Genomic DNA, 25,903 nt, shown 5'->3' with positions numbered 1-25,903 from the left:
CCTGCTCCTCCCCCCCCCCCTCCTCCCCCCCCCCTCTCGCCCCCCCCCCCCTCTCTCTCTCCTCTCCCCCCTCCCTCTCCCACATTTTGGAAATGTAATACGATGTATCTTCTCGTTCCAGGTTACGTTAAATAAAGGGGCCACTAAAATCAGCGTAAGTCTCCACTTCCCTCTGTGTGCTGTTAATAAACGAGCCTCGCTTTGTCAGTCACTTGGGTCACAAGCCGAGTTTTGCGCGTTCATAACGGGCGGGACCGAATTACATCGGCAAAGATTACACACTGTCCCACCCGGCGTCGATGCAAGATACCCCATCCACGATTTGATTCTGCTTCACCCGCCCCTAGTAACACAACAATACTATAAGCAACGCTTTCCTTGGTAACGATTCTTATGTCGCCTGTCTTTATCAATCGTTCATTATTTATTAGTCAATATTTGGCGAATGGAAAAGCAAAGCTATTTTGATTAGTACAGGTGTCAGGGATATATGGGGAGACGGCAGGAGAATGGGGTTAGGAGGGAGAGATGGATCAGCCATGATTGAATGGTGGAGTACACTTGATGGGCCGAATGGCCTAATCTGCTGCTATCACACATGATATTACTCAGCACATTGATATTAAGATCTTTTCGCCAATGCTCGCCACTTTTTAGTGACATGTTGTTCAGCCTTGGGAGTCGTAAATGATAGGAGTAGAATTAGGCCATTCGGCCCATCACGTCTCATTCACCATTCAATCATGGCTGATATATCTCTATATATATCTATCTCCGCCCTAGAAATACCCACTGACTTGGCCTCCACAGCCCCGTGTGGCAATGAGTTGTTCCACAGATTGACCACCCTCTGGCTAAAGACATCCTCCTCGTCTCTTATTGGTCGTGCCGTGTTCCATTATGTGTTTGTGGAAACTATATCATGTCAATGAATGAGTTTGGCATTATGAATGGGGGTTTAATTGCAACTCATTGCCACACACACGGCTGGGGGTTTAATTGGGGGGTGGTGTGTGAGTGTCGCTCACGGTTGACTTGGCGCTAGTTTGGCCTGTTTGTGTTGGGGTTGGTGCTGGGGTTGGAGTTGGGGCTGGGGTTGGTGTTGGGGTTGGTGCTGGGGTTGGGGTTGGTGTTGGTGCTGGGTTGGTTGGGGTGGGTTGGGGTTGGTGTTGGTGCTGGGGTTGGGTGTTTGGTGTGGGTGCTGGGGTTGGTGTTGGTGTGGGGGGTTGGGGTTGGTGTTTTGGGGTTGGGGTGGGGTGTTGGGGTTGGTTGGGTTGGGGTTGGTGTTTGTTGGGTTGGGGTTGTGGGTTGGGTTGGGGTTGGGGTTGTTGTGTTGGGGTTGGGGTTGGTGGGTTGGGGTTGGTGCTGGGGTTGGGGGTGCTGGCTGGGGTTGGGGTTGGTGCTGGGGTTGGTGTTGGGGGGGTGGGGTGGTTGGTTGGGGTTGGTGTTGGGGTTTGGGGTTGGGGGTTGGGGTTGGGGTTGGGGTTGGGGTTGGGGTTGGGGTTGGGGTTGAGGTTGGTGTTGGGGTTGGTGTTGGGATGGGGTTGGGGTTGGGGTTGGGGTTGGGGTTGGGGTTGGTGTTGGGGCCTGGGGTTGAGGTTGGTGTTGGTGCTGGGGCTGGTGGGGTTGGTGTTGGGGTTGGGGTTGGGGTTGGGGGGTTGGGCCTGGGATTGGGGTTGGGCCTAGGGTGGAGTTGGGCCTGGGGTTGGAGTCTGTGGTTGGGGTTGGGGTTGGGGTTGGGGTTGGGGTTGGGGTTGGTGTTGGGGTTGGGGTTGGGGTTGGGGTTGGGCCTGGGGTTGGGGTGGGGTTGGGGTTGGGGTTGGGGTTGGGGCTGGGGTTGGTGTTGGGGTTGGGGGGCTGGGGGTGGGGTTGGGGTTGGGTTGGGGTTGGGGGTTGGGGTTGGGGTGGGGGGTTGGGGGGCTGGGGTTGGGGTTGGGGTTGGGGGTTGGGGTTGGGGTTGGGGTGGGGTTGGGGGTGGGGTTGGGGTTGGCTGGGGTTGGGGTTGGGGTTGGGGGGGTTGGGGTTTGGTTGGGGTTGGGGTTGGGGTTGGGGTTGGTGTTGGGGTTGGGGGTTGGGGTTGGGGCTGGGGTTGGTGTTGGGGTTGGGTTGGGGTTGGGGTTGGGGTTGGACTGGGGCTGGGATTGGGGCTGGGGTTGAGCCTGGGCTTGGGGCTGGGATTGGGGCTGGGGTTGGGGTTGGGGTTGGGGTTGGGGGTGGGGTTGGGGTCGGGGTTGGGCGTGGGGTGGTGGTTGGGGTTGGGGGTGGGGGTGGGGTTTGGGCTTGGGGTTGGGGTTGGGTTTGGGGTTGGGGTTGGGGTTGGTGTTGGGGTTGGGGTTTGGTGTTGGGGTTGGGGGTTGGGGTTGGGGTTGGGGTTGGTGTTTTGGGGTTGGGGTGGGGCTGGGGTTGGGGTTGGTGTTGGGGGTTGGGGTTGGGGTTGGGGTTGGGTTGGTGTTGGGGTTGGGGTGGGGTTAGTTGGGGTTAGGGTTGGGGCTGGGGTTGGGGTTGGGGTTGGGGTTGGGGCTGGGGTTGGGGTTGGGGTTGGGGTTGGGCCTGGGGGGGGTTGGTGTTGGGGTTGGTGTTGGGGTTGGGGTTGGTGTTGGGGTTGGTGTTGGGGTTGGGGTTGGGGTTGGTGTTGGTGTTGGGGGGTTGGGGTTGGGGTTGGGGTTGGGGGTTGGGGTTGGTTGGGTTGGGGTTGGGGTTGGGCCTGGGGTTGGTGTTGGGGTTGGTGTTGGGGTTGGGGTTGGAGTTGGGGGTTGGGGTTGGGGTTGGTGTTGGGGTTGGTGTTGGGGTTGGGGTTGGTGTTGGGGCTGGGGGTTGGGGTTGGGGTTGGCTGGGGTTGGGGTTGGGGCTGGGGTTGGTGTTGGGGTTGGTGTTGGGGTTGGTGTTGGGGTTGGGGTTGGGGTTGGGGTTGGGCCTGGGTTTGGGGTTGGGGTTGGGGTTGGGGTGGTTGGGGTTGGTGCTGGGGTGGGGTTGGTGCTGGGGTTGGGGTGGTGGGGTTGGGGTTTGGGGTTTGGGGCTGGGGTTGGGGTTGGGAGAGTCAGGTGTTGGTTAACTCGCCTCTTTGCCCCACAGACTGTCCGGGTGATGGGCAACGATATCTCGCACAAGCTTCGCCTGTCCGGTGTGAGGAAGGAGGACGAGGGCGTTTACGAATGCAGGGTGACGGATTTCATCGACCACCAAACTCAGGAACACAAGGCGCAGGCCACGTTGCGGGTGGAGAGGCGCCGACACAGCCCGGACATGCAGGCGGCCGAGGCCGTGTCTCACATCCAGAGTGCCGCCGGTCGCCGCCGTGGGGGCGAGCGCTCCACGACCTCCCCCGACAAGCGCAGGGACTCGAGCACGGTCGCCAGCCACGGCCCGGCTGCTGCCGCCTCCTCCACCACCCCAGCCTCGGCCAACAGCCCGCCCGGCAACGCCGCTATCATCGGCCAGCACGCTGCCGGTAAGTGGATGCACACTGCCACCGTGTGGTCACTCACTCTCACTGCTTCCTAGATGTTAGAGAAAACAATCTACAGGTTCTGAAGAAAGTGTTTAAGAAGGAACTGCAGATGCTGGAAAATCAAAGGTAGACAAAAAATGCTGGAGAAACTCAGTGGGTGCAGCAGCATCTATGGAGCGAAGGAAATAGGATAGGATGGATTTAAGAGAGAGTTAGATGGAGCTCTAGGGGGCTACTGGAGTCAAGGGATACGGGGAGAAGGCAGGCACGGGTTGTTGATAGGGGATGATCAGCCATGATCACAATGAATGGCGGTGCTGGCTCGAAGGGCCGAATGGCCTCCTCCTGCACCTATTTTCTATGTTTTTCCCCAGAGATGCTGCCTGTCCCGCTGTGTTACTCCAGCACTTTGTGTCTATCTTCAGTGTAAACCAGCATCTGCAGTTCCTTCCTAAACAACTGCAGGTGCTGGTTTCTATCAAAGATAGACACAAAGTGCTAGAGTAAGTCATAGTGGGTCAGGCATGTTATAACATGTTTCCTGCCCCTGGGGATGAATAAAGTGATTGATTGATTGATTGATTGATTGATTGCTTGATTGATGCAGCATCTCTGGGGGAAAAGGATGGGTGACATTTCTGAATCGGGACCTTTCTTCAGATTCTGACGAGACTTTGAATGGCCTGTTCCTTTGCTGCACATAATGACAGCAGATTGTAGCTGAGCTCATTAAAAACTAAACTATCTTATTAAAACCAATATGTATTAAGGACCTTGTGGGAATTTCCCACAAGATGACTTTCTGAGGTATATGCACAGTTGATATGTAGGAATCAAGGTGAGAGGGGCAAAGTTTATAGAGGATGTACAGAGCAGGTTTTTTTACAGGGTGGTGGGTGCCTGGAACACGTTGCCAGCGGTGGTGGTGGTGGAGGCAGATACAATAAACAATAGGTGCAGGAGTAGGCCATTCGGCCCTTCGAGCCAGTGCCGCCATTCAATGTGACCATGGCTGATCATCCCCAATTAGTACCCCGTTCCTGCCTTCTCCCGATATCCCCTGACTCTGCTATTTTTAAGAGCCCTATCTAACTCTCTCTTGAAAACATCCAGAGAACCTGCCTCCACTGCCCTCTGAGGCAAAGAATTCCACAGACTCACAGTGTTCCACAGTGTTTCCTCGTCTCCGTTCTCAATGGCTTACTCCTTATTCTTAAACTGTGGCCCTGGTTCTGGACTCCCCCAACATCGGGAACATGTTTCCTGCTTCTAGTGTGTCCAAGCCCTTAATAATCTTATGTTTCAATGAGAACCCCTCTCATCCTTCTAAACTCCAGAGTGTACAAGCCCATTCTCTCAGCATATGACAGCCCCGCCATCCCGGGAATTAACCTTGTAAACCTACGCTGCACTCCCTCAATAGCAAGAATACAATAGTTGCATTGAAGAGGCTTTTAGACGGGCACATGGATATGGAGGGATATGTATTAACAGTTCAAAGGCACCAACCAGCAACGGATTTAGACGATCGCTGATGCTCCTCACAGAAGTATTGGCCAATCCTTCACTCTTGGCACCGTTGACAAAGCAGAGCAGCAGTCAGCGAAGGCTTTACAGTTGTGTGGGGATGTCTCCACAAAATACAGTCTACTCAGTGGAACCCACGTTGATTTGAGAATGATTGCAGACGCCCAGTCAACTATATCATGGAGACGTGGTTTGCAGGGCACCTCCATCCTTGTGTCTGGCCATCGTTGATGCCATCTTGGATCTCTTCACCCACCTCTCCATTGCATTCATGTATTGACTTTCTGCTGACTGGATAGCATGCAACAAAAGCCACTGTACGTGGCAATCAGCTCAACCCAGCTCAGCCGAGCACAGCCCAACTCAGCCCAGCTCAGCCCAGCTCTCAGCCGAGCTCAGCCCAACTCAGCCCAGCTCAGCCCAGCTCAGCCCAGCACAACCCAGCACAACCCAGCACAACCCAGCACAACCCAGCACAACCCAGCCCGGCTCAGCCCGGCTCAGCCCGGCTCAACCCAGCACAGCCCAGCTCAGCCCAGCTCAGCCCAGCTCAGCCCAACTGAGCCCAACTGAGCCCAGCACAACCCAGCTCAACCCAGCTCAGCCCAGCTCAGCCGAGCTCAGCCCAGCACAGCCCAGCTCAACCCAGCACAGCCCAGCTCAGCCCAGCTCAACCCAGCTCAACCCAGCACAACCCAGCACAACCCAGCTCGGCCCAGCTCAGCCCAGCTCAACCCTCTGGGTCTCGAGGACAAGCTGGGCAGGGCCCGGTGGTGACTCTTGGGGCCAGCTTGTTGCTGGTGGACACGGCCGGCACACTGGTGGGATAACACAAACTACCAGCAATGTCGCCACCTACTGTGCTGAGCATTGACTGCCTCTGCGTGAAGCCTCATTTAAGGAGGTGCAGTATTTAAGACTGGGGCAGGCCCCTCACTGCTCTGTGGCTACTGCCTGCCTGTGGTCCTGAAAAAAGACATATATAAGGGGACAGTTGGGCTCTGAGCAGTCTGTGAAATGTTCCTCGGGAGAACATAGAACAGTACAGGTACACAAAAATGCTGGAGAAACTCAGTGGGTGCAGCAGCATCTATGGAACGAAGCAGATGGGCAACGTTTCGGGCCAAAACCCTTGGGAAATAGGCAACGTTTCGGGCCGAAACCCAAAGGGTTTCGTCCCGAAACGTTGCCTATTTCCTTCGCTGCATAGATGCTGCTGCACCCGCTGAGTTTCTCCAGCAATTTTGTGTACCTTCGATTTTCCAGCATCTGCAGTTCCTTCTTAAACATAGAACAGTCACACATTCCATCTATCCAGAGATGTTGCCTGTCTCACTAAATTACACAGCACAGGAACAGGCTATTCGGCCCACAATATCCCTGCCGAACACGACGCCTCTGCCAAAGATAGACACAAAAAGCTGGAGTAATTCAGTGAGACAGGCAACATCTCTGGATAGATGGAATGTGTGACATTTCAGGTCCAGACCTTTCCTCAAACCCTCTGCTTCTTCCACAATATGACTTCCATTTTCCAGGCCCCTCACTTCCTCATCTTTACTATGGATGTTCAGTCACTCTACACCTCCATCCCCCACCAGGAAGACCTCCGTTTCCTCCTAGGTCCTTCCTGCTACATAATCTCCTCTGCCTCACATGATCCAAATCTCTCCATTCCCAGTCTATATAGAAGCTTCCTAAACGGCACTATCATATCTGCCTCCACTACCAACCCTGGCAGCACATTCCACACACCCACTACCCTCTGTGTGTTTAAACAAAGGAATGCTCAGTACTTCTCCATTAAACATTTCTTTGCCTTCTGGTCGACGATTTTTTCCATCCTGCTGTTAAAGTTCCAACTGTCTACCTTATCTATGCCTCACATAATTCTATACATTTCTATCAGGTCACCCCTCAACATAGAATAGAATAGAATATGTTTATTGTCATTGCACAAAACTGAGCAACGAAATTCCATTTGCTTCTCCTCCGTTAAAAGAAATACAACACGACACCAATGCACATATGTAGAGTTAATAGTAGAATATAAATACATTTTTAAAAGAGATTAAAAGAATTTAGCGGTATTCCTCGAAGTTACTTCTTGCTTCCCAGTGTTCACTATTGGAGTTAAGCTCTTTTATCGCACAATGGTAGAAACTATTTTTTAGTCTACCAGCGCGAGCCTGCAGAGACCTGAATCGCCTCCCGAAGGGTAGCAGAGTAAAAAGGTGGTTGGCAGAGTGGGATGTGTCCTTCTTGATATTGATGGCCCTGCGCAAGCATCGGGCCTTATATATGTCATCCAAGGAGGGCAGGTCAACATCCGACGCTCCAGAGAAAACAATCCAACTTTCACCAATATTTCCTTACAGCTAAGGCCCTCTAACCAGGCAGCATCTTGGTGAACCTCATTCTTCGAGGGATAGCAGAAATGTGGTGACAGGAATCTGTTAATGTGGGGCAAAGCCAGGGACAATAACATCATTATTGCCTGAAGTCTTAAGACCTGAAACGTCACCTATCCATGTTCTCCACAGATGCTGCCTGACCCACTGAGTTACTCCAGCACTCTGTGAAACGTCACCTATCCATGTTCTCCACAGATGCTGCCTGACCCACTGAGTTACTCCAGCACTCTGTGAAACGTCACCTATCCATGTTCTCCACAGATGCTGCCTGGACCCACTGAGTTACTCCAGCACTCTGTGAAACGTCACCTATCCATGTTCTCCACAGATGCTGCCTGACCCACTGAGTTATGCTCTAGCACGCTGTGAGCTAACGTCACCTATCCATGTTCTCCACAGATGCTGCCTGACCCGCTGAGTTACTCCAGCACTCTGTGAAACGTCACCTATCCATGTTCTCCACAGATGCTGCCTGACCCACTGAGTTACTCCAGCACTCTGTGAAACGTCACCTATCCATGTTCTCCACAGATGCTGCCTGACCCGCTGAGTTACTCCAGCACTCTGTGAAACGCCACCTATCCATGTTCTCCACAGATGCTGCCCGACCCGCTGAGTTACTCCAGCACTCTGTGTTCCACGCAAGATTCCAGAATTTGCGGTTGATTGTTTTAGTTTGAGATATAGAGTGGAGACAGGCCCTTCAGCCCCCCCGAGTCTACACTAATTCTATCCTACACACTAGCGACAATTTATAGAAGCCAATTAACCTACAAACCTGTACGTCTTTGGGATGTGAGAGGAAACTGGAGTACCCGGAGAAAACCCATGCAGTCGCGGGGGAACGTACAAACTCCGTACAGACAGCACCCATAATCAGGATTGAACCCGGGTCTCTGGCGCTGTGAGGCAGCAACTCTACCGCTGCGCCATTAAGTCAGTATAATTATTGCAGAGGGAACAAGGATTGTCAACGTGCTGGCTAACAACTTGCAGCCCTTCCTGATCAAAGAAAGAATTATGCTCGGTGTGTGAGCTGTGTTGCACATGTACGTACATACGTAAGTGAGCCAGGTTGGGTGATGGAGGAAACTCGATGTCCGCTGTGGCCCCACTGTCAGCCCTGAAGATGAGCTAATTGGTATTGAGTGCCAACATCTGCCACCGCTGAATGGCATCAATTGGGGACTTTCACCAAAGTGGGTGGGGCAGCGTCTGTGAAGGGAGAAACAGTTCTGATGAAATCTGACTCTTTATATACAAACCCTAATTAAATTTAATGTATTACTTATCAGCATATGAAAATGGGTTATACATTATTGTTGCTAGATAATTAAACCGGCTATCAAGGGTAAAACCTCATTTTATTAGCTTAATTAAACCGGCTATCAAAGGTAAAACCGCATGATAATTTATTCAATTTGGTAAATAAACTGCTTTTAAACAGTTGTTTTAGCAACCAAGAGAAGAGCATTTAATTGTCACATATACTGACAACAGATCAATGCAATTCTTACTTGCATCAACGTAGATGCCTTTAGATACAGTACATGGATGTGTAAACATTTAGTAAATGAATAACTGTAACACTGGTGTAAGAACATTGCAGTCACAGCATCCTGCTAATGCACAGTTTAGAATGAATCTTTTCAACCTATGATACTCATGTGGACATTAAGTCTAGAACATAGAATGTAGAACAATACAGCACAAGAACAGGCCCTTCGGCCCACAATATCAGTGTAGAACATGATGCCAAGGTCATCACTTATCTACCTGCACATTACCCATATCTCTCTATTCCCTGCATTTCAATGTGCCTGTCCAGAAATCTGTTCAATGTCACAAATGTACCTGCTTCCACCATTATCCCCAGCGTGGCCTTCCATGTACTCGCCACCCTCTGGGCAGGGAAAGAACCGGTAATCTTTAAGTAAGTAAGTTTATTGGCCTAGTATTCACATACAAGGAATTTGCCTTGGTGCTCCGCCCACAAGTAACAACATGACATACAGTGACAGTTACGAATGACTCGGAAAACACTAAACATTAATAATAATAAAACATTCATGATAAAACACCATTGATCAAACATGTGAACCAACACAATGCCAGATCAAAAGGAGGCTACAGATTTTTGGCTGTTGAGTAGAGCAACTACTCGTGGATAAAAGCTGTTTTTATGTCTGGCTGTGGCAGCTTTGACAGTCCGGAGTTGCCTTCCAGAGGGAAGTGATTCAAAGAGTTTGTGGCTAGGGTCAGAGTTTAACCTTTGCCACTTTAAAGCTATGCCCTCTAGTATTTGATTTTTACATCCTAAGAAAAAAAATCTGACCGTCTACCTTATCTATGCCTCTCATTATATTTATGTACTTCTATTGGGTCTCCCCATAACCTCCTGCAATCGACAGACAACAATTCAAGTGTGTCCAACCTCTCCCTTTCGCTAATATCCTCTAATCTAGGCATCCTTCTTATCTGAAGAAGTGTCCCGACCCAAAAACTTCACCTATCCAATTTCTCCAGAAGTGTTGCCTGACCCGCTGAGTAACTCCAACATTTTGCGTTTGTCTTTAGTATAAACCAGCATCTGTGGTTTCTTTGTATTATATGATTGTGGTGAATCTCCTCTGCACTCTGCCCAAAGCCTCCACATCAGGGAAGTTAAGGTGTTGCTGTTAAGGTCCAGAACAACATTATAACCATATAACCATTAAACAATTACAGCACGGAAACAGGCCATCTCGGCCCTACAAGTCCGTGCCGAACAACTTTTTTCCCTTAGTCCCACCTGCCTGCACTCATACCATAACCCTTCTCATCCATATGCCTATTTTATTTTTAAATGATACCAATGAACCTGCCGACACCACTTCCACTGGAAGCTCATTCCACACCGCTACCACAATCCACAAACCTGCATTGGTAAATAGCAATGAGAAAAGTATTTTGCTTCATGAAGTTGACCATAACTACAAGAAGCATGGTGTGAGTTGAGGTACATTTACATTTGGCCAAAGTTAGTTCAGTCAACTTATTTCCAGTTTATTTTCACTTATTTCATGGACTGATTGCTTTGTGTAATTGTGGTACGGTACATTGATGCTGTTGGCTTTCATCTGGGACTTTGGTTTGTATCCAGACCAAACTGTTGGCATGAAAGTGTGTTTCTGATAGTTGTTGACAAAGCTATCCACAACCCAGCACCAGAGGTTACTTAATTGGCAAATCACACTTCAGTAGTTCAGAATGCTGACCAATGCTGAGTGAGACGTTAGACTTTAGAGATACAGCGCAGAAAGAGGCCCTTCGGCCCACCGAGTCCACACTGACCAGCGATCGCCCGTGAACTGGCACACTAGAGACAATTTACAGAAGACAATTAACCTGCAAACCCGCACGTCTTTGGAGTGTGGGAGTAAACCGGAGAAAAGCCACGCAGGTCACAGGGAGAATGTGCAAACTCCCTACAGACAGCACACGTAGGCAGGATCAATCTCTGGTCTCTGGCCCTGTAAGGAGCAACACTACCGCTGTGCCACGGTGCCTTGCTAAAAGGCATTGAAAAATGTTGTTACATTTCTGTTTGGTTTAATAATATGTTAGAGCACTTTTAGCTGCAACAAAGTGCTTACATCACTAATTGACAAAAAAGTTAATTTAACAATCAAAAAGAAAAGACATGTAAAATAAAGAAAGTCAGAAGCAAAGCCTCAGGCATGGTCAAAAGCCAGGGAGTAAAAATGCGTTTTAACACTGGATTTGAAGATGGACAAAGTCAGATAATGTCTGATGTGAGTTCTGTGTGCTTGGTGTAAAATTGGTTATTGGAGAGTTCTCCAACCACCTACTTGGGTAATATCTATGTTTATGTCAGCATAGCTTGCTAAAGAGAGAGGAAGGGCATTTGTGTCTTGAACACTGTAGTCCCCAAATGGCCAGTGTCGAGTGTGAGAGAAAGGGGAGCAGTGTAACTATGAGAGAGACTGCAAACTCAACAAGTCTTAACCATTCTCATGTATTTGTCTTTCACATAGGGGGCAAGCCAACACAGACACTATCATCAGGTAAGATGAATAATAAACGACCAACTCATCTTAAAATACAATTGCACAAGTTTAAAATGTAACATTTGGTAAAGCTAAGTTAATTTCATGTCTTTCCATTATTTCTCTTATTTGTTGTTATATCGTTCATTTACCCAATAAATACTGATCATAGTTTCAGTAAAAGTGTCCTGAGCAACATAGGTCCTCGGGGACATCTACAGGTAGGCTCATGTTATAGAGTGATACAGCGTGGAAACAGGCCCTTCGACCCAACTTGCCCACACCGGCCAACATGTCCAATCTACACTAGCCCCACCTGCCTGCGTCTGGCCCATATCCCTCTAAACCTGTCCTATACATGTGCCCGTCTATGTGTATGTCTATATGCAAAACACAAAGTGCTGGAGGAACTCAGTGGGTCAGGCAGCATCTGTGGAGAAAATGGGCAGATGACATTTTGGGTCAAGTCTGAAGAAGGGTCTTGACAATAGACAATAGGTGCAGGAGTAGGCCATTCGGCCCTTCGAGCCAGCACCGCCATTCAATGTGATCATGGCTGATCATCCACAATCAGTACCCCGTTCCTGTCTTCTCTCCATATCCCCTGACTCCGCTATTTATAAGAGCTCTATCTAGCTCTCTCTTGAAAGAACCGGCTTCCACCGCCCTCTGAAGCCGAGAATTCCACACTCTCTGTGTGAAAAAGTGTTTGCTCGTCTCCGTTCTAAATGGCTTACTCCTTAGTTTGGGAGAAGCTGTCAAAGTAGCTTTGGTGAGCAACCGCAATGTATTATGTGTGTGACAGACTCTACAGCCATTGCTCGGTGGTTGGAGGGAGAAATTAATGCTTGGGTGGTGGATGTGGTGCTAACAAGTTGGCTACTTTGTCGTAGAGATTGTTACATTTCTTGTCGGCTGATGGAGATGTGTTCACTCAGTCAAGTCAAGAGGAGATAGATGGGGTGGTCAAAAAAGCTTTTGGCACTTTGGCCTTCATCAGTCAGAGCATTGAGTATCGAAGTTGGGAGGTCATGTTGCAGTTGTATCAGACGTTGATGAGACCGCATTTAGAATATTGTGTTCAGTTTTGTTCACCATGTTATCGAGAAAGGTGTTGTCAAACTGGAAAGGGTGCAGAGAAGATTCTTGAGGATGTTGGACAAAAGTGCTGGAGAAACTCAGCGGGTGCAGCAACATCTAGGGAGCGAAAGAAATAGGCAACGTTTCGGCCCGAAACCCTGAAGGAAATAGGCAACGTTTTGGGCCGAAACCCTGAAGGAAATAGGCAACGTTTTGGGCCGAAATCCTGAAGGAAATAGGCAACGTTTTGGGCCGAAACCCTGAAGGAAATAAGCAACGTTTTGGGCCGAAACCCTGAAGGAAATAGCCAACGTTTTGGGCAACTGAAGGAAATAGGCAACGTTTTGGGCCAAAACCCTGAAGGAAATAGGCAACGTTTTGGGCCGAAACCCTTCCGGGTTTCGTCCCGAAACGTTGCCTATTTCCTTCGCTCCATAGATGCTGCTGCACCCACTGAGTTTCTCTAGCAGTTTTGTCTACCTTCGATTTTCCAGCATCTGCAGTTCCTTCTTAAACATTCTTGAAGATGTTGCCACGACTAGGGCCTGAGCTAAAAGGAGAGGTTGAACAGGCTGGGACTCTATTCCTTGGAGCGCAGGAGGGTGAGGGGTGATCAATATCATGAGAGGAATAGATCGGGTAGATGCACAGAGTCACTTGCCCAGAGTAGGTGAATCGAGAACCAGGGGACATATGTTTAAGGTGAGGGGACAAAGATTTAATAGGAACGAGCTGCCAGAGGAAATAGCCGAGGCAGGTACTATCGCAACGATTAAGAAACATCTAGACAGGTACATGGCTAGGACAGGTTTATAAGGATATGGGTCAAACACAGGCAGGTGGGACTAGTGTAGATGGGACATGTTGGCCAGTGAGGGCAAGTTCGGCCTAAGTGTCTGTTTCCACGCTGTAAGACTTTATGACTACCCCTGACCTTGTATGCCTTGAATAGAATTGTATCTGGCAAATTGAAAAAAATGACCACTGGAATATGGGATTAATACAGATGAGCCCTCAATGGTCAGTATGGGCATGATGGGCCGAATGGCCTGCATCTATGGCCCTTTAACCCATTCATTTAGACAACAGTTATACCTGGCCTATCTGATAGCCCTTTCTTTTAACTCCATTTTATTTGGAACAGCAATTGGCTCTTGCAAAACTATTGGAATTATTTTCCCCCAAATAAGTTCTCAACAAAGAGCTTTTTATAGGAAAGCACATCACAAGAAAATTAAAGTCTCTGATGCATGATTCATTGGAGTTGAAATGCACTCAATTTGCTAATGCATCTTATGAATGTAAAAAGCAAGTTGGTAATTCAGTATTTCTGATTTGATTAGGGAAAAGACCATGTAGAGTAGTCTGCACCAAATCATTTTAATATACAGTTCCCTCCATAATGTTTGGGGACAAAGACCCATCATTTACTTATTTGCCTCTGTACTCCACAATTTGAGATTTGTAATAGAAAAAAAATCACATGTGGTTACAGTGCACATTGTCAGATTTTATTAAAGGCCATTTTTATACATTTTGGTTTTACCATGTAGAAATTACAGCAGTGTATTAAAAATACCCTTGAATAAAATCTGACAATGTGCACCTTAACCTCATGTGATTTTTCTGTTACAAATCTCAAATCTCACTTTCTCATCCACTTCCGACACGCTTGGGGCATTTTGCAGAAGCCAATTAACCTACAAACCCGCACGTCTTTGTGATGTGGAAGGTAACCGGGGCATCCGGAGGAAACTCATGACAGATCCCAGGATAGCAAAACCCATTAGTTCCATTACCCTACTGTTTATTTTCCTGAACCCTCTCTCTCTCTCTCTCTCACACCTCGCACACACACGCCCATGTTCTCCCCTTTCAATACGTTTACCATTAACTCGCAACCAAAGAGCAATTTTTCACATTAAATAACCAAGAGAGCAGACGGAGAGAACATGTCCATGATTCACACATAATAATAATAATACATTTTATTTATGGGCGCCTTTCAAGAGTCTCAAGGACATGTACCATTTTCAAGAAGGAAAAACTGCAGAATTAAATAAATAGGAGAGATGACTATCAAAGTAAAGAAGTTACAAGACACAAAATAAGGCTGGAGAGTCCAACTCAGCAGATGGGTGTTGGCAGCTTGTCTATGTTTCCGTGCGTTATAGGTTATAAATAGGCAACGTGGGGCTAAGGGGCCATGGGTCTTGAGGCGGGCTGGGACTGGTGAGAGAGGAATGGGACTTCTTCAGACTGATTCACACACGGAAAGAGAAGGCTCTTTGCTAAATTGTGGATAAGAAGGAACTGCAGGGTTGGTGTCTGGATATGTGGGGGGCCAATGGTGGAGGGCTTTGTAGGTGAGGATCAGGAGTAGACGGTGGGAGAAGCCAAAGTTGTTTGAGGACTGGATTTGGTGTGGGTGAAGTCGGGCGGCTGCTCAGCTGGGTGGAGGTTCAAGAAGGAACTGCATGCTGGAGAATAGACCAAAATGCTGGAGAACTCAGCGGGTGAGGCAGGGTCTATGGAGCGAAAGAAATATGCAACATTTCAGGCCGAAATTTTTCTTCAGACTGATTCACACACGGAAAGAAGGTCTTTGCTAAATTGTTTAAGAAGGAACTGCAGATGCTGGAAAAATTTAAAGTAGACAAAAAATGCTGAAGAAACTCAGCGGGTGAGGCAGCATCTATGGAGAAAAGGAGTAGGTGACGTTTCGGGTCGAGACTCCAAACGTCACCTACTCCTTTTCTCCATAGATGCTGCCTCACCCGCTGAGTTTCTCCAGCATTTTTTGTCTACTTTTGTCTTTTCTCAATTAGTACTTAAATTTGAAAGTAGTCGCCCATTAATAAACAACGCTAATGTAAATGACAAACACCAGAGGGTAGAGCTTTAAGGCGGGAGTGATAAAGTTTAAAGGATATGTGCGGGGCAAATTTTTTTACACAGAGGGTGGCGGGTGCCTGGAACACACTGCCAGGGGTGGGGGTGGAGGCAGATACGATAGTGGTGTTTAAGAGGCTTTTAGATAAGTGAATGGATCTGCCGGGATTGGGGGGGGGGGGGGGGGGGGGGGTGTGGGTCATCTGCAGGCAGAGGAGATAGATTTGTTTTTCTTGGCAAGTTCATGTTGGTCACGGACATTGTGGGCCGAATGGCCTCATCCTGTGCTACACTGTTCTAGGTTCTATGTTGTGCCATCTCCAACAGGATCATCTCTGGGATAAGGATCATAGTCTTTGTCTGACAACCAAACTATCAAGCGGTATTTTCATCTTCTTTCTGTCTCTACATAGAAATTATTGAAACCTATACGGTCATGTGGAATAGGAGTAGAATTAGGCCGTTTGGCCCATCAAGTCCACTCCACCATTCAATCACGGCTGATATATCTCTCCCTCCTAACCCCATTCTCCTGCCTTCTCCCCATAACCTCTGACACCAGTACTAATGAAGAATCTATCTATCTCTGCCTTAAAAAATATCCACTGACTTGGCCTCCACAGCCTTCTGTAGCAAAGAATCCCACAGATTCACCGCCCTCTGACTAAATTCTGAGGCTATGACCTCTAGTCCAAGACTCCCCCTCGAGTGGAAACATCTTCTCCACATCTACTCCACCCAAGCCTTTCATTATTCGGTAAGTTTCAATGAGGCTCTACCTCATTCTTGTAAACTCCAGCGAGTACAGGCCCAGTGCCGACAAACGCTCATCACAGCCTCAGGAAAAACCTCCTCATTCCTGGTAACTTGGACTGCGCCCTGGACAATATTAATCATATGCACCGACTACGTAAAACATCCTGAATTCTCTAAATTGTCTTTCTTCCTATTTGCGCAAAAAAATGCTGATTTGGTTAAGTCCCAGGTTGTCAATTTCAAATACCAGACAGGATGACATTTATAACCAAGTGAACTATGTTGGCCACTAATGTTAATACAATATTGGTGCCACTGTAAAACACTTACTTTAATTTGGCAGATATAAATCCAATATTGTTCAGATTTATTTATTACATCAAAATATTCGGCCATACTTGGAGCAGCATGCAGTCACAGACAGATGGATGACAAAGATTTTATTTGTCCTAAGATCAATACTAATTCAATAAAATTGGGTCGTTACGCAATTTAATTCTACAGAAATCATTTCTTGTAAACTCCGTCGCCTGCAGTTCTGGTCAATATATCAAAGGATGCCACAGAAGTTATTCATTACAATTATAAGTTAGCATGCATGAGCACTGTTGTAAACCTTAATGCCCAGATATATGGGGGAAATAGGAAATCAGGGTTGGTTCCGTGGCCTTGGAACTAAAATGTTGCAAATTAATTTGCAAGTACCTGTAGCTACATAAGGAGGGGCACTGATAATATCATGCTCCTCAAGAACATAGCTTCAACTATTCGTATCGTAAGTCGGGACTTTTGTAGTTCCATTGAACTAATTCTCTAGAGAAATCAATTTAAATATCTGGCTTTACCCAGAAGCTTATTGCTTGTAAAGTCGTACAGCGTGGAAACAGGGCCTTTGGCTCAACTTGCCCACGGCGACCAACATGTTCAATCTACACTCGTCCCACCTGCCTGCATTTGGCCCATATCCCTCTAAACCTGTCCTAGATACGCAGATACATAAACATTAGGTGCAGGAGTAGGCCATTCGGCCCCTCGAGCCAGCACCGCCATTCAATGTGATCATGGCTGATCATCCACAATCAGTACCCCGTTCCTGCCTTCTCCCCATATCCCCTTGATTCCGCTAGCCCTAAGAACTCTATCTAACTCTCTTTTTAATGCATCCAGTGAATCGGCCACCACTGCCTTCTGAGGCAGAGAATTCCACAAATTCACAACTCTCTGTGTGAAAAGGTTTTTACTCATCTCAGTTCTAAATGGCCTACCCCTTATTCTTGAACAATGGCCCCTGGTTCTGGACTCCCCCAACATCGGGAACATGTTTCCTGCATCTCCCCCAACATCGGGCATGTCATCTACAATGTCCAAACCATTAATAATTGTATATGTTTCTATAAGATCCCCTCTCGCACTTCTAAATTCCAGTGAATACAAGCCCAGTCACCTATTCTTTCATCATATGACAGTCCCGCCATCCTGGGAATTAACATGGTGAACCTACGCTGGACTCCCTCAATAGCGGATCCAATACAGAGTTGTGCCAATGTCGTCAAACCACCAAAGATGCTTGCCAGGCCAAATCTTCCTGCCATCTCTCTTCCACCTTTCTTCTCTGCCTCTCCCATATAAACTAGTCCCATAATCGATCTGAATAAGGGTCCCAGCGTGAAATGTCACCTGCCCACGTTCTCCAGAGATGCTGCCTGACCTGTGTTACTGTGTTACTCAGCTACAATACAGTTGTCAAGTGTTGGACATTCTTCAATATTTTCCCCAAGCACTCACGGGTGACCACAATCACTGGGTCGTTTAAGAAAGAACTGCAGATGCTTCAAAAATCGAAGGTAGACACAAAATGCTGGAGAAACTCTGCGGGTGAGGCAGCTTCTGTGGAGAGAAGGAATAGGTGAAGGGTCTCGACCCGAAACGTCGCCTATTCCATCTCTCCATAGATGCTGCCTCACCCGCTGAGTTTCTCCAGCAGTTTTTGTCTACCTACAATCAGTGGGTTAATCAGACATGAAATTAACTGCCAGAGGAGGAAGTGGAGGCCTATATTATTACAATATTTAAAAGATATTTGGACAGGTGCATGGATAGGAAAGGATTAGAGGGAAATGGGCCAAACATGGGCAGGTGAGGTTGGTGTAGATGGGGCATGTTGGTCGGCGTGGACATGTTGGGCCGAAGAACCTGTTTCTGTTCTGTAAGACTCTATCACTGAGAGCTGGAGAATTTCTTTGCAATAAAACTCTTCAAAATATCCGTCTATTACGGCAAATCTGATGTTATCCACGACAGAAAATAATTATTTGATCTAATCACTACCAGCGTGGGTTTTCTGCATGAGAATAACATGTGTTTAGAATGAATAGGTGTTGAATGGCTGATGAGGACTCGGTGGGAGAGAGGGCATATTTCCGTGCCACACGACTCTCACAAGGAGGAGGAAAAGATGTTTTCTCATGCGCTTTGATTTCAAAGTGTAAGATAATAGCGAGGATGCTCGATTTAGCTCCTTATCAACTCACATTCTTATTCAGTGAGGAAATGCAGTTCGCGATGGTGGGAGGGTACATGGTGTTCAAAGGCATTTTGGATGCCGTTTTCTATTAATGCAAAATATATAAATAGTACAGCAAGCAACTGAAATCCAGATAAAAATGTTTCCTGCAAAGACACAAATGGACAGGCGATGAATGGAGCAGCTGGGCGTTTGTATACCCTGGCGTTTAGAAGGATGAGAGGATATCTTATTGAAACATATAAGATTGTTAAGGGCTTGGACACGCTAGAGGCAGGAAACATGTTCCGGATGTTGGGGGAGTCCAGAACCAGGGGCCACAGTTTAAGAATAAGGGGTAAGCCATTTGGAACGGTGACGAGGAAACACTTTTTCTCACAGAGAGTGGTGAGTCTGTGGAATTCTCTGCCTCGGAGGGCGGTGGAGGCAGGTTCTCTGGATGCTTTCAAGAGAGAGCTAGATAGGGCTCTTAAAAATAGCGGAGTCAGGGGGTATGGGGAGAAGGCAGGAACGGGGTACTGATTGGGGATGATCAGCCATGATGACATTGAATGACGGTGCTGGCTCGAAGGGCCAAATGGCCTCTACTCCTGCACCTGTTGTCTATTGTTTCGGGTCGGGACCCCTTCTTCAGCCTTGTCTTATTGTGTTGTTTTTGGTAAACCCCTACCTGCAGTTTCCTGTGTCGTGATATTTTCCCCTCATTGGCAAAGAGTTGAAGTGCAACATTGGGGAAGCGTTGTTGAACAGGGCTTGAAAGAGGTAGGCAGGTGTTGTAGTCTTGTCGGCGTTCCCAAGGCATGGGGTGAAGGTGGTTGAGGGCATGGAGAGATAGGTGTCATCCAGTCAGGCCCAGAGTCAGCCATAAAGCACTGGCATGAGATTTTTTTTTTTTGTGAGTAGGTTTGAAATCTTAGAGCTGACCTGAATATATCAATGAGTACACTGTATTAATGATGGTAATGAATTAGACAAAAGCGCTGGAGAAACTCAGCGGGTGCAGCAGCATCTATGGAGCGAAGGAAATGGGCAACGTTTCGGGCCGAAACCGAAGACAAAACTTAGACAAAAATGCTGGAGAAACTCAGCGGTTGCAGCAGCATCTATGGAACGTTCACGTTCAAGTTCAAGTTCAAGTGAGTTTATTGTCATGTGTCCCTGTAGAGGACAATGAAATTCTTGCTTTGCTTCAGCACACAGAACATAGTAGGCATTTACTACAAAAAACAGATAAGTGTGTCCATATACCATAATATAAATATATACACAGATGGATAATGGATATACACACATGGATAAATAAACTGATAAAGTGCAAATAATAATACGAAGGAAATAGGTAACGTTTCGGGCCGAAACCCAAAGGGTTTCGGCCCGAAACGTTGCCTATTTCCTTTACTATTTCCTTTGGGTTTCAGCCCGAAACATTGCCTATTTCCTTCGCTCCATAGATGCTGCTGCACCCGCTGAGTTTCTCCAGCACTTTTGTCTACCTTCAATTTTCCTGCAGTTCCTTCATAAACACATGGGAATTATTTAGTTCTTAGATGTTAAAGCCATCATGCAGTAGATGGGATGTCAGTGTGCAGGAGGATTGAGGAGTGGGGTTACGCATGTTCTTTTGAAAAGTGTTGCCGGATCGAAAGATCATCTGCTCTATTTTTCCTCGTCTTTACAAGGTATGTTTTTGCAACAGCATTATCACTTCACAAATACTTCACTGGCTGTGAAGAGCTTTGCAATGTCCCTGACATTGTAATGAACATATTGTAAATGAAGGCTTTCTTTAGCACCATTTTCTATTCCATCATATGTATCAAAGTGCTCCTGCAAGCTTCAGGCTGGAAGATCATGTGACAATTAGAATCCATTCCTTCCACAGATGCTGCCCAACCTGCTGAATTACTCCAGCATTTTTATGGTTTATTTTGCTAACCAGCATCCGCAGTTCCTTGTGGCTTAATAATTGGAAATGATTGAGTAAACTGTTGCTATTTATTTTCATGGGAATAAGATATCTCTGGAGAACATGGATAGGCAAGATTTCGGGTCTGAAAAAGGGTCCCAACCCAAAACGCCAACCTATCCATGTTCTCCAGAGATGCTGCCTGACTCACTGAATTACTCCAGCACTTTGTGGATTTTTTTTATAGCCAATTAGTTTTAGTTTAGTTTAGAGATTCAGCGCGGAAACAGGCCCTTCGGCCCACCGGGTCCGTGCCGACCAACGATCCCCGCACATTAACACTATCCCACACCCACTAGGGACCATTTTTACATTTACCAACCCAATTAACTTACAAACCTGTACGTGTTTGGGGTGTGGGAGGAAACCGAAGATCTCGGAGAAAATCCACGCAGATCACAGGGAGAACGTACAAACTATGTACAGACAGCGCCCGTAGTCAGGATTGTACCGGGTCTCTGGCGCTGCATTCGCTGCAAGGCAGCAACTCTGCCGCTGCGCCATCGTGCCGCCACTTTAATCGTGTATTATCAGTATCAGTTATGTCAACATTAATTCCAATTACAACCTTGAGTTTAGAAGGGGATAATTATGGTTCACAAATCTTGTCCATAATAGCTTTTGCATGAATGTGAAGTCCTCTTTGTGGATGGGGAATGGGCTATTATTATGGATGAGCAGCGAACGTCATTGATGAGAAAATGCTTCTAGTGGGAGTTCAGTGTGAAATAACTACATGTTCAATCCACCTGCAGGTTTCGAACCCCTTTGCCCTCTGGCCCTCTTGCTGCTTATCCCTTTAATGGTCTCACACGATCTCTGCACATATTATTGATCCTTGGACTGACTGCAAAGCGAACCTTTCGCAAGCCAATAAAGAAAATGTGCAACGAAGACACAAGAGTCTGTGGAGAGAGAAAATAACTTAAATACTAGTGACATCAAATTGCCTTTCACGATATCGAAGGAAGCATTTGAAGGCAAGGGAAGGGGACATTTTCATTTGAAGACAACCTTCAAAGATTGACAGCAGTCACATTCTAAATGTTTACAATGTGGTACATTAATTTTACAATTAACACAGTGTTGGGTGTGGCATGGCAATGATAAGATGACTTTTCTTTGTGATGAGTTATGCCTGCTCCTTTACTACTACAAGTCGTTCCATAGCCACCTATCGGTTATCGATAATCTAGAGTGATAAAGCAGGGTCGGTAAATCTAACAAAATGTGAATATTTTTAATTGATCTGTTTTGGTTTGTTCACTCATTTTCTTTAATGACTTTTGGATTTGATTGCCTTTTATGTTGAAACAAATCATCCCACCACTGAAACTATTCAACATCAACAATATTTATTTTTTAATAAAGATGGGAATTAAAGTAAGACATTCATTTTTAAACTGTATTGATATATTGCTGATAATAAGTTGGAATAAAGAATTTTCAAATAACGCCTTCAATCTGTAATGTTGCTGTGGTCCTCAATATGAGCTAAAAAATATGTGTTCATTTGATTCTTCTCAACAGATATCGGTGTGGTTTTGAAATGCATGTTAGAGACACAGCACGAAAACTGGCCCTTCGGCCCTCTAAGTCCATGCTGACCCATTTACACTCATCTAATCTGACTTTACATATTGTTTTCAATTCCCCCAGATTCTACACCCTACACGCAATATTCAATATGTGAATATTCACTTCTCCAACTTCAAGTAACCCTTGCTTTCCCTCTCTCTCCATCCCAGTTCTCCGACCACAAGATGTCCCCCTGATTTCATTGTAACTCTGTTTGCTCTGTATCACCTTCCCCAAGCCAACAATGACCTATTGTACATTCTCCAAGATCTTCACTTCTTTTGACCTCTTACACTTCCTTATCTCTGTAACTCGTTAACCCTGACGCTCGGTCTGAAGAAGGGTCTCGACCCGAAACGTCACCCATTCCTTCGCTCCATAGATGCTGCCTCACCCACCGAGTTTCTCCAGCTTTTTGTCTACCTTCGATTATTCCAGCATCTGCAGTTCTTTCTGAGACCTAGTGAACCATCTCTAAACAGTAATATTCGACCAATAGATGATATTCTATGTGCTGTTTTGAAAGGAGAATCGTAGTCTAAATGTGGACCACCTGCCGTCCGTTCAATGTCACTGAATGATTCTTTATTTTGTTGGCATGGATAAGTACTGGTGCTAATAACTTTCTTCACTCACGGCTGAATATTCAGAGTTTATTGGGAGTGTGCAGCATGCCTGCAAATGGAAATAGCAAAGGAAGCCTGAAAGAATAAATTCCCAGTAAGTTCATAAATGATAGGAGCAGAATTAGGCCATTCATCCCATCAAGTCTACTCCACCATTCAATCATGGCTGATCTATCTCTCCCTCCTAACCCCATTCTCCCCATAACCCCTGACACCCGTACTAATCAAGAATCTATCTATCTCTGCCTTTAAAATATCCATTGACTTGACCTCCACAGCCTTCTGTGGCAAAGAATTCCACAGATTCACCACCCTCTGATTTCACACAGAGAGTGGTGAGTCTCTGGAACTCTCTGCCGCAGAGGGTAATCGAGGCCAGTTCATTGGCTATATTTAAGAGGGAGTTAGATGTGGCCCTTGTGGCTAAAGGGATCAGAGGGTATGGAGAGAAGGCAGGTACGGGATACTGAGTTGGATGATCAGCCATGATCATATTGAATGGCGGTGCAGGCTCGAAGGGCCGAATGGCCTACTCCTGCAACTAATTTCTATGTTTCTATGTTAAAGAGATTCCTCCACATCTCCTTCCTAAAGGAACGCCCTATAATTCACTACATCCACTCTATCCAAGCCTTTCACTATTCGGTAAGTTTCAATGAGGTTCCCCCTCATCCTTCTACACTCCAGCGTGTACGGGCCCAGTGCCGTCTGGGTAGTAGAATGCTATTATGACACAAAACGCTGGAGGGATGTAGCAGGTCCGACAGCATCATATTCATTCCCTCCACAGATATCGAGTTCATAAAGTTCATACAGCTTGGGAAACAGGCCCTTCGGCACAACTTGCCAATGACAACCAAAATGTCCCATCTACGCTAGTCCCTCCTGCCTGCTTTTATCCCTCTAAACCCATCCTATCCATGTACCCATCACAATGTCTCTTAAACGTTGCGATGGTTCCTGTCTCAACTACCTCCTCCTGCAACTTGTTCCAAACACCCAACACCCTTTGTGTAAAAATAGTTACCCCTCAGGCTCCCATGAAATCAATCCCCCCTCACCTTAAAACTATGTCCTCTGGTTCTTGACTCATCTACTCTGGGCAAGAGACTGTGTGTGTTTACCCAATCTATTCCTCTCATGATTTTGTACACTTTCATAAGATGTGCTCCTGTGCTCCAAGGAATAAAAGGTGCTCCAGAACGTTGTGCGTTGCTCCAGATTCTTGTATCTATCATAATCACGATAATACTTTTTTAGCCAAGTATGTTTTGCAACATACAAGGAATTTCATTTGCCAAGTCAGTCATACAAATAAAAAGCAACAGAACACACAAAGTACATTTTAACATAAACATCCACCACAGTGACTCCTCCACATTCCTCACTGTGATGCAAGGTGAAAAAAAAATTAAAATCTCTTCCCTTCTTTGCTCTCCCACGGTCGGGGGCCTGGAGCCCCCCGTTGATGGGACGTTCCTGACTCCCGTAGCCGGCGGCGTTTGGGCCCTCTGCATCGGGGGGATGTCAGCTTCCCCGTGCCAGCGATCAGACTCAGTGTCGGGGGCTGGTCATGCCTCTGTGGCGTTGGAACGTCCCGACTCTGCCTCTCCCGAGACTGCGAGCTGTTGATGGTAAGTCCGCAGGCCACGGTTGGGATCAGGCAAGGGATCAGTATCAATGTTAAGTCCACGCTCCACAGTGGGGCTCAAGTCAGTCCGAAGTGGCCTCCAGCACCATCGATGGTAGGCCGCAGAGCGACCCGAGATGCGATCCGGAAAACATTCGCATCTCCGGCAAGGTAAGAAACTGAAAAAAAGTTTCCCCCAAGCCCCTCCCGGGGGTCCCCCACATAAAACAAACCATAGAACATTTACACAAACTCTTAACACACACTAAAAATGTTTTAAAAAGACGAAAAAACAGGCAGACTGTTGGCGGGTATGCCAATCGAGCGGCGCCCCCTGGTGGAAATAGACTTCCTTGTGTCCCCATGGTCCATATTCCTTTGCCGTTTGTTTTGTGTTGGAGTTAGGTGAAAGCAGAGGTGCTTTTTGAATTAAAGAGCATGATATTTCTCCTCTGTCCCTGCTTGAGAACCCCAGTCAAGAGTCAAGAGTCAATTTAATTGTCATTTGGACCCCTGGAGGTCCAAACGAAATGCCGTTTCTGCAGCCATACATTACACACAAATAGACCCCAGACACAACATAATTACATTTAACATAAACATCCATCGCATAGCTGTGATGGAAGGCCAAACAAACTTATCTCTCCACTGCACGCCCCCCCCCCCCCGATGTCAGAGTCAAAGTCAAAGCCCCCGGCTGGCGATGGCGATTGTCCCGCGGCCATTGAAGCCATGCCGGGTGGTGCGAGGTCGCACACCGGGTCTTGGTGTTGGAGCCCCCGGTGTGTGCTCGCAAAGTCCCGCGGCCGTTCCAGCCGCGCGGGGCAATGGTGTTAGGCCCCGCTCCAGGAGCTCTTCGACCCCGCAACACGGGCGGGAGAATTCGCCGTTGCAGGAGCCCCGAAAAGCAGTCTCCCTCCAGGGAGCCGCGCGGGGTCGTCCGAGCCGTCCGCAGACCCGCAGTAGCAGCCTCCGACTCAGCAGCAGCAGCGGCAGCAGCAGCAGCAGCAGCAGCAGCGGCAGCGGCAGCGCTCCTCCACCGCTCCACCCGCTCCGGTCTCGGCCAGCTCCGCGACGGCAACGGTAAGTCGGCACCAGAGTCCCCGGCTTCTTCCCGTTGGAGGCCGCTCCTCGTTGCGGCCTCAACGACACCTGAGACCCGACGAGAAAAGGTCGGGTCTCCAGTGCAGGGAGAGATTCAAAAGTTTCCCCCCCCTCCCACACCCCAACATAAAATAACAAAAACTACACAGAAACACAGACAAAAAATAACAAAAACGCGGACAGGCTGCAGAGGCCGCTGCTGGCCAGAGCCGCGCCGCCTACCGGATCAGCCACTGTGAATGTTAAGTCGCTCTCAGAGACAGTGGCGCAGCAGTAGAGTTGCTGCCTCCCAGCGCCAGAGACCCGGGT

General features: G+C 47.5%; 1 protein-coding gene across 1 annotated transcript in view; it reads left to right on the top strand.

The window, feature by feature from the left end:
* The window catches only part of vstm2b (V-set and transmembrane domain containing 2B), a 28,511-nt gene extending 3,969 nt beyond the window's left edge, over positions 1–24,542 (top strand). Inside the window, exons 3-6 of the mRNA XM_055648370.1 lie at positions 122–154; positions 3,073–3,448; positions 11,427–11,456; positions 21,412–24,542. Of these exons, the coding sequence (XP_055504345.1) occupies positions 122–154; positions 3,073–3,448; positions 11,427–11,456; positions 21,412–21,491 (519 nt within the window). The 3' untranslated portion in view covers positions 21,492–24,542. The remainder of the gene's footprint in view (positions 1–121; positions 155–3,072; positions 3,449–11,426; positions 11,457–21,411) is intronic.
* The last annotated feature ends 1,361 nt before the right edge of the window (positions 24,543–25,903 follow it).

Source organism: Leucoraja erinacea, chromosome 17 (assembly GCF_028641065.1).
Source record: "Leucoraja erinacea ecotype New England chromosome 17, Leri_hhj_1, whole genome shotgun sequence".
Taxonomy (NCBI): Eukaryota; Metazoa; Chordata; class Chondrichthyes; order Rajiformes; family Rajidae; genus Leucoraja; species Leucoraja erinaceus.
The sequence above is the reverse complement of the archived record's forward strand: the minus strand, read 5'-3'. Positions and strand labels throughout refer to the sequence as shown.